Source organism: Electrophorus electricus, chromosome 25 (assembly GCF_041902795.1).
Source record: "Electrophorus electricus isolate QZ-2024a chromosome 25, ASM4190279v1, whole genome shotgun sequence".
Lineage (NCBI taxonomy): Eukaryota > Metazoa > Chordata > Actinopteri > Gymnotiformes > Gymnotidae > Electrophorus > Electrophorus electricus.
Window position 1 is genome coordinate 13,247,501 of NC_137521.1, and position 10,000 is coordinate 13,257,500.

Here is a 10,000-nt window from a genome sequence, read left to right on the forward strand (position 1 = left end):
GTGTGTGTGTGTGTGTGTGAGCAGATGGGATCACCCTGTGACGGGGGTGGAGGTCAGGACAGTAGTGGGTGCAGGTTAAGGGTCACTCGATGAAACAATTTTAAAGTCTTTAGAGAATGAGAAGGGGGAATAAGTGGAGATGGGCGGAGACAGGTGGAGATGGGCGGAGGAGATAGGTGGAGACGGGCGGAGGAGATAGGTGGAGATGGGTGGAGGAGACAGGTGGAGACGGGCGAAGGAGACAGATGGAGATGGGCGGAGGAGACAGGTGGAGACGGGCGGAGGAGATAGGTGGAGATGGGTGGAGGAGACAGGTGGAGATGGGCGAAGGAGACAGATGGAGATGGGCGGAGGAGATAGGTGGAGATGGGTGGAGGAGACAGGTGGAGACGGGCGAAGGAGACAGATGGAGATGGGCGGAGGAGACAGGTGGAGATGGGTGGAGGAGACAGGTGGAGATGGATGGAGGAGACATGTGCCAGTCTTTGGTGACGTGTGGTGCCAGTGTGGTGCCAGTGTGTGTGTGTTAACTGTGTTGGGTTAAGTGTGGTGCCAGACTTTGATGACGTGTGTGTAAACTGTGTTGGGTTAAGTGTGGTGCCAGTCTCGGGTGAAGTGTGTGTCAGGTTTGCTAGCTGCGTGAGGCGGAGAATGCGCCACCTGTTGGAGGGCGTGGAGAACACGGCGAGGATGATGTCCCTGCCGTGCAGGTGGAGCACGGGGCTGGTGGAGTGCAGCAGGTTGAAGTAGAAGTGGGAGTCTCCCGGGATGGAGCAGTTCAGCCGGGCCTTCAGGAACGACGTCCACTGCTTTTCCAGGACCCGCTGGGAACCACCCAGGTCACTCTTACACACCCGGGCCACGCGTGACACCACCACCTGACAGATGAACAGACGGACAGTCAGACAGACAGACAGACAGACAGACAGTCAGACAGAGCTGAATTGATGGTCAGATGCTGCCCAGATCTTCATGTGTGGGACCTGCTCTTGGACATCTGCTGACCGGCTCCTGCCTTAGGAGACTGAGGTCTGTTAACGGCTGACCCCTGGTGTTACGTGATGACTCATCCTCCCACATGCTCTTCCAGTGTTGTTCTGTTCGGCTCTGGGTGGGTCCGTACTCAGGGTGGGAGAACACTGGATGGGTCTTATGTGAAGAGGACATTTTCTCCTGTAGAAGCTCCTAGTTTCATGCCAGTGCTGTTATGCTCCATCCGTGCTTCACCCGACTCCACCTGACGCTTTGCGTCGTGCCTGCTGACGTAAGGCTCACGTGCAGTTGTGTGGCCATGGAAACCCCTGCCATGAAGCTCCCGGTGCACATAGTTTTCGTGCTGACGTTATTGCCAGGGGAGGTTCAGATCTCTGCAATTCCTGCATCAACAGAACGTCGGCAACTTTTAAGCACTACGCGCCTCAGCGTCCGGCAACCGTGCTTTGAAGTTACATGGTCACTTTGCTTCATAAACGCTTCCACTGTCCAAGAACTCCACTCACAGTAGAACATCTAGGAGGGAAGAAAGGTGTTGACTGTTGACCTGTTGTCCTATCCCAGCTCCACGCTGGAGTTCAGAGAGCTCTCTAGAACAACACATTCTTCCCAAATGTTTGTAAAGGCCAGGTGAGCCAGGTGAGCCAGGTGCATGGCCAGGTGCTTGACTTAATACACCTGTAGCAATGGGACTTAATGAAACACCCGAATCTGATGATTAAGGGGTGTGTCCTCTAAATCCATTAGTGGTACGCCATGCAGATACAAACTTCAGGCCTTCTGAGGTGACAGGTCCTTTTGAGAAATCCGTTTCAGATCACTAGGACCAGTGACAACGTTGTTGCGCTTGGCAGGAGGCCGGAGGAGCGATTGGTCAGTAGTCAGTACAGTGTACAGTAGACAGTAGACAGTACCACTACAGTACTAATGTCTTCATCTGTTTTCCTAAGCAAAACCAACTTCTTGTTTTCAGTACAAGCCATGAACCAAACAATACCCAAATTAAGATGGTTCAGAATTCCATGTGTTTTTAATCTTGATTCGAATATTATAGACTTTTTCATTAAGTTTATGGATTCTAGGACTGTATCTGCTAAGTGTCTCACAGGTGTCCTACTGTGTTTAGACAGTAAGTCACACTGACCTGTAAACAATCTACCGTTAAGAAGGATTTCTGGGTGCTGACTTATCATCCAACAAATACAACACTCAGACTCCTCCAGGACTTTTTCAGGGTCCTCCAATAATCTCCTACAGACGAGACAAAGACGTCAGACGTGCTCATGAAGAGTGAGGTGGATGGCGGCTGTATTAACGTCTACTGTGTTACTGTAAGAGACGTAATCAGCTTCAGCTTGTGAAGAAACCAAGAGAAGACCTGCTGATCACTGTGTTAAACACCTTCAGAATGAAGGATTTGTTGTTTCCACTGATGAGACATTTTAATACTAATACACGCTGCATTAATGACATATGTGTTTGTATTAATGACATATCTGTTTGCACTAATGACATATGTGTATTAATGACATATGTGTATTAATGACATATGTGTTTGTATTAATAACATCTGTTTGCACTAATGACATGTGTATTAATGACATATGTGTATTAATGACATATGTGTTTGTATTAATAACATATGTGTTTGTATTAATAACATCTGTTTGCTGTAATGACATATGCTTGTATTAATGACATATCTGTTTGTATTAATAACATGTTTGCTGTAATGACATATGCTTGTATTAATGACATATGTTTACATTAATGACATGTTTGTATTAATGACATGTGTTTGTATTAATGACATATCTGTTTGCACTAATGACATATGTGTATTAATGACATGTGTTTGTATTAATGACATATCTGTTTGCACTAATGACATATGTGTATTAATGACATATCTGTTTGCACTAATGACATATGTGTATTAATGACATGTGTTTGTATTAATGACATATCTGTTTGCACTAATGACATATGTGTATTAATGACATATGTGTTTGTATTAATAACATGTTTGCTGTAATGACATATGTGTATTAATGACATATGTGTTTGTATTAATGACATATCTGTTTGCTGTAATGACATATGTGTATTAATGACATATGTGTTTATATTAATGACATATCTGTTTGCACTAATGACATATGTGTATTAATGACATGTGTTTGTATTAATAACATATGTGTTTGTATTAATAACATCTGTTTGCTGTAATGACATATGCTTGTATTAATGACATATCTGTTTGCACTAATGACATATGTGTATTAATGACATGTGTTTGTATTAATAACATATGTGTTTGTATTAATAACATCTGTTTGCTGTAATGACATATGCTTGTATTAATGACATATCTGTTTGTATTAATAACATCTGTTTGCTGTAATGACATATGCTTGTATTAATGACATATCTGTTTACATTAATGACATGTTTGTATTAATGACATATGTGTTTGTATTAATGACGTATCTTTTTACATTAATGACATATGTGTTTGTATTAATGACGTATCTTTTTACATTAATGACATATGTGTTTGTATTAATGACATTTGTGTTTGTATTTCCAGTTGTTGCTATGGCAGCAGTGAAATTAGGAAACTCAAGGATAAAGAACTGATCTACACTCCTGGATCACCATGAAATGAATGTTATGATTTAAACATCTATTTTTCATATATAAACTGTCTCCTCATACTGCTCATTCTTGCACAGTTGATAAAGGGCCTCTGTCCAAAACATCCTGTTTCTCTGGAAACTTCACTACAGTGCTGAATATCTCTACATCTGATGCTACAGTAACATTCCGCAGTTCCTCACGTGGAGACTTTTTTATATTTTTATATGTATAATTCTAATTTCCTGCCATTTTACTAAACCGTTCAACCTTTAAATCCTCCAGCAGTGTTTGTCAGAGTCTTATGGCCTTATTATTCGTCTCAGAAGAGTAAACTGACATAATTAATTTAGCATGCCAGCGCCTTCTGTAATGTAGTTCACTGGACACGTGGAACTGCCTGAGAGGCAAAGCTGCACAAGCAGACTGCCATCGCAAACAAAAACCCACCAAATTAGGAGCTGCTAATTACATCAGAGAAGTTCTGCTTATTCGCCAAAGACTTGTTCCAGTGAAGAAAGGAACAGTCATCCAAGCAACAGTGATAAAAAAGACTCAGCCTGATTTAGTCCAGACATCTTACAGGGCAGACTTAAAATAAACAGCCAGCTCAAGTATGAAAGAGAAAAGGTTGCAGCACATTTTGGGTGAAAATGCAAGCCCTCTCTTCTCCCCCCCCCTCGCCTCCCCTCTAATCTCCTCTCGTCTCGCCTCACCTTCTCCAGGTAGTTGAACTCCATGGCCATCTCCCGGAAGAAGAAGTACACGTGTGGTCCCCACTCCAGAGCGCTGATGAAGTACGGCTCTGAAACGAGAGGAGACTGTCACCACCATCTTACCACACTAGAGAAACAGTTCAATCCAAACTCAGTTCACCAGAGCATCGCTGTCCGACAAAAGCAAGCTGCAGACTCAAAATATCATCGATGTTCAGAAACCTTGAAACACATACAAATCAATTAAATCTACGATCATGATCATCATATAGACACTACTGCAGTAAATCAAAAATACATCAATCATCAAAGGAAGCCAATGGATTAGTAAATAAATTTGCAAGTGAAAACAATCTGCATATCGTTGAAATGCATATAAAAGAGAATAAAGGATGAATGCAATAGAAAACAATGCATCCAAACTGCAGGGTTTTTGGAACAAAAGTACCAACCAATCACAGAAGTTTCCAGAGGAAGAATCTTTTAGGATGCGGGATAAACACAGGCGTATTCTGCCACAATATCCTGGACATAATCTACATCACATGCAACGTTTCTCCCTAGTGAGTGAGGCCACTTCTCCGTGGATGGGACACATTTCAGTATCGTGGTAGGAAAGAAAAAAGCTGTGATGGAAAAATCCAGGAATCTCAAAACATTTCAGCAAGGACACCTGAGGATCTAACAACAGTGCCTGCCAGAGTAAAGCGTTTGGCCATCACGGGCCACCATACAGACTTTAAACGCGCCAGGACTCAGACTGTGGAGAGGACAGACTAATATCAGTGCGCAAACGGCCCCTAGTGTTAAGACCCGATGACTACAAAGATCAGAACACGTTGATTTGCATAATCTTCATGGTCATTAAGGCGATAAATGTGGGTCCTGGTCACCTGAGAGAGGGCAGTAGAACTGTGACTGCAGTGGTGATCGGTCAGAATGACTCTTCTGGACCACAAACACGACAGACTTTAGGTCACACACTCTGGCCTGCACCGTTCTGACGTTCTGACATCCTACAGACCCAACAGCACACGCACATGCCACTGCACGCGGCCTCGTTCATTCCGTTTTGTTTCTTTCATTTTTCACTCGTCTGTGTGGATTCAAACACACTGTTGTTTTCACTTTGACTGAGAACAGCTTTGGTGTGTTAAGCAGGTCTTGTTAGTGTTCAAACTGTCATATGTGTGTATAATTTGTTGTGCCTCCTGCATGGCTGGGTTAACTGGGCTTACGGTGATGTAAACAGAGACGAGGAGAAGAGAGGAGAGGAGAGGAGAGGAGAGGAGAGGAGAAGAGAAGAAGAGAAGAGAGGAGAAGAGAAGAAGAGAAGAGAGGAGGAGGACTTGGCTGACGTAGGATCTATTTGGATCTATTTTTACAATTTTATTGGACCTTCTAAAATTAATGATGCTCACATCTACACACACACACAAACACACACACACACACACACACACACTCAGAGACATAGCCTCACACACATCTACACACACACACACAGATCTTTGGTGATGTACTACCTCTGAACCATTTAGAGTCGTGTTTGACAGTGCGCAGGGCGGGGCTGTCCCCCAGACTCCGGTAGATCACAGCATCTATAGCCAGGAAATCAGTGACCGTTGCAGTGAAGAGGTTCCCACCTACACACACACACAAACCAGTTAGAGGAAATGCCATACAGAGATATATGGATTTAATATACCCTATTCCTCATATCCTTAACATATTACACCATACTTTGTTTCACTGCGGTTTGTCAAGGTCGTCACGGAGCAGCAGAAAGCTCGGCAAGAAAACCCCCGACTCAGCATGTGCGTGTGTGATTACGGCAGAGACAGATGGAAAAGCATAAAAGCACAAACCAACTGCCTCAACAAGTGTGTAATTATGACAGATAATTGATGAGGGGGCGACCACACTGTGGGCCTCTATATATGTTTCGTATATAAAAAAGACTCCACGGATAGAGACTTCCTGTGGCACTGGCCCTGGGGAATGACTAAGGCCTCATACTGGAAGCAGCATGCTGTCTAATTCCCAAAAGCCAAGAGAACTTGCTGAGGGGGAAGGGAAGCATAGAGGTGGGGATGGGAGGATGGAGGGGAGGGACAGAGGGGAGGGATGGCGGGGAGGGACAGATGGGAGGGACAGAGGTGGGGATGGGGGAAGGAGGGTAGGGACGGAGGGGAGGAACAGAGGGGAGGGACGAAGGTGGGGATGGGGGACGGAGGGGAGGGTACAGATGGGAGGGACGGAGGGGAGGGACGGAGGTGGGGATGGGGGAAGGAGGGGAGGGACGGAGGGAAGGAACAGAGGGGAGGGACGGAGGTGGGGATGGGGGACGGAGGGGAGGGTACAGATGGGAGGGACGGAGGTGGGGATGGGGGGATAGAGGGGAGGGATGGAGGGGAGGGACGGAGGTGGGGATCGGGGATGGAGGGGAGGGACGGAGGGGAGGAACAGAGGGGAGGGACGGAGGTGGGGATGGGGGACGGAGGGGAGGAACGGAGGGGAGGGACGAAGGTGGGGATGGGGGACGGAGGGGAGGAACGGAGGGGAGGGACAGAGGTGGGGATGGGGGGATAGAGGGGAGGGACGGAGGGGAGGGATGGAGGGGAGGGATGGAGGTGGGGATGGGGGGATAGAGGGGAGGGACGGAGGGGAGGGATGGAGGGGAGGGATGGAGGGGAGGGACGGAGGTGGGGATCGGGGATGGAGGGGAGGGACGGAGGGGAGGGACGGAGGTGGGGATGGGGGACGGAGGGGAGGGACAGAGGGGAGGGATGGAGGGGAGGGACGGAGGTGGGGATCGGGGACGGAGGGGAGGGACAGAGGTGGGGATGGGGGGATGGAGGGGAGGGACGGAGGGGAGGGATGGAGGGGGGGACGGTGGGGGAACTTAAATTAAAAAGCATGCGCTGCTCTGTCTGCAGCATTCGTCTCAGTTTGTGGGAAAAAAAAAAATGACAACATGAAAATGTTATCAGAGAAAAGAGAGAACAGGATGACCAGGAGAGAGCTGATGGCAACGCTGAGACCGAGCTGCTGCTACACAGGACGCCAAACGCACCTGCTGTTCTATGTACCTAGTGCTCTATGTATATATAGTGCTCTATGTATATATAGTGCTCTATGTACCTAGTGCTCTATGTATATATAGTGCTCTATGTATATATAGTGCTCTATGTACCTAGTGCTCTATGTATATATAGTGCTCTATGTACCTAGTGCTCTATGTATATATAGTGCTCTATGTATATATAGTGCTCTATGTATATATAGTGCTCTATGTACCTAGTGCTCTATGTATATATAGTGCTCTATGTATATATAGTGCTCTATGTACCTAGTGCTCTATGTATATATAGTGCTCTATGTACCTAGTGCTCTATGTATATATAGTGTTCTATGTATATATAGTGTTCTATGTATATATAGTGTTCTATGTATATATAGTGCTCTATGTATATATAGTGCTCTATGTATATATAGTGTTCTATGTACCTAGTGCTCTATGTATATATAGTGCTCTATGTATATATAGTGCTCTATGTACCTAGTGCTCTATGTATATATAGTGCTCTATGTATATATAGTGCTCTATGTACCTAGTGCTCTATGAATATATAGTGTTCTATGTATATATAGTGCTCTATGTATATATAGTGTTCTATGTACCTAGTGCTCTATGTATATATAGTGCTCTATGTATATATAGTGCTCTATGTATATATAGTGTTCTATGTACCTAGTGCTCTATGTATATATAGTGCTCTATGTATATATAGTGCTCTATGTACCTAGTGCTCTATGTATATATAGTGCTCTATGTATATATAGTGTTCTATGTATATATAGTGCTCTATGTATATATAGTGCTCTATGTACCTAGTGCTCTATGTATATATAGTGCTCTATGTATATATAGTGCTCTATGTATATATAGTGTTCTATGTACCTAGTGCTCTATGTATATATAGTGCTCTATGTATATATAGTGCTCTATGTACCTAGTGCTCTATGTATATATAGTGCTCTATGTACCTAGTGCTCTATGAATATATAGTGTTCTATGTATATATAGTGTTCTATGTATATATAGTGCTCTATGTATATATAGTGTTCTATGTACCTAGTGCTCTATGTATATATAGTGCTCTATGTATATATAGTGCTCTATGTACCTAGTGCTCTATGTATATATAGTGCTCTATGTATATATAGTGCTCTATGAATATATAGTGTTCTATGTATATATAGTGCTCTATGTATATATAGTGCTCTATGTATATATAGTGTTCTATGTACCTAGTGCTCTATGTATATATAGTGCTCTATGTATATATAGTGTTCTATGTATATATAGTGCTCTATGTATATATAGTGTTCTATGTACCTAGTGCTCTATGTATATATAGTGCTCTATGTATATATAGTGCTCTATGAATATATAGTGTTCTATGTATATATAGTGCTCTATGTATATATAGTGCTCTATGTATATATAGTGTTCTATGTACCTAGTGCTCTATGTATATATAGTGCTCTATGTATATATAGTGTTCTATGTATATATAGTGCTCTATGTATATATAGTGTTCTATGTACCTAGTGCTCTATGTATATATAGTGCTCTATGTATATATAGTGTTCTATGTACCTAGTGCTCTATGTATATATAGTGCTCTATGTATATATAGTGTTCTATGTACCTAGTGCTCTATGTATATATAGTGTTCTATGTATATATAGTGTTCTATGTATATATAGTGTTCTATGTACCTAGTGCTCTATGTATATATAGTATTCTATGTATATATAGTGTTCTATGTACCTAGTGCTCTATGTATATATAGTGCTCTAAGTACCTAGTGCTCTATGTATATATAGTGTTCTATGTACCTAGTGCTCTATGTATATATAGTGTTCTATGTATATATAGTGTTCTATGTATATATAGTGCTCTATGTATATATAGTGTTCTGTGTACCTAGTGTTCTATGTATATATAGTGCTCTATGTACCTAGTGCTCTATGTATATATAGTGTTCTATGTACCTAGTGCTCTATGTATATATAGTGCTCTATGTATATATAGTGTTCTATGTACCTACTGTTCTATGTATATATAGTGTTCTGTGTATATATAGTGTTCTATGTACCTAGTGTTCTATGTATATATAGTGTTCTATGTACCTAGTGTTCTGTGTATATATAGTGTTCTATGTACTTAGTGTTCTATATATATAGTGTTCTACATACCTAGTGTTCTATGTATCTAGTGTTCTACAACACCTGGAAAAATATAGCTAAACATACTGCTGAACACACACACACACACATACATGCACATACAAGAACATACACCTACCTGCAAACAGAGCCACATTAGCATGTTTAGGGTCATAAGGACAACGGGCCATCCCACTGATAGCTCCGCCCACCATCTCTAGAGTGTCTCCCTGCACACACACGCGCGCACACACACGCGCACACACACACGCACACACACATACACACACACACACACACACACACACACACACACACACACACACACACACACACACACACACACACACACACACAGAAAGAGAGTGAGTCAGTGTATTATTAAGAAGAAGCCAGTGTCTCTGGAATCCAGTCTA

General features: G+C 43.0%; 1 protein-coding gene across 1 annotated transcript in view; it reads right to left on the reverse strand.

The window, feature by feature from the left end:
- sema6bb (sema domain, transmembrane domain (TM), and cytoplasmic domain, (semaphorin) 6Bb) overlaps nt 1-10,000 on the reverse strand; it is a 117,164-nt gene that overhangs the window by 29,760 nt on the left and 77,404 nt on the right. The window contains exons 7-10 of the mRNA XM_035521968.2: nt 9,724-9,814; nt 5,873-5,992; nt 4,347-4,435; nt 661-878 (exon numbers count right to left, since the gene is read on the reverse strand). Of these exons, the coding sequence (XP_035377861.2) occupies nt 661-878; nt 4,347-4,435; nt 5,873-5,992; nt 9,724-9,814 (518 nt within the window). The remainder of the gene's footprint in view (nt 1-660; nt 879-4,346; nt 4,436-5,872; nt 5,993-9,723; nt 9,815-10,000) is intronic.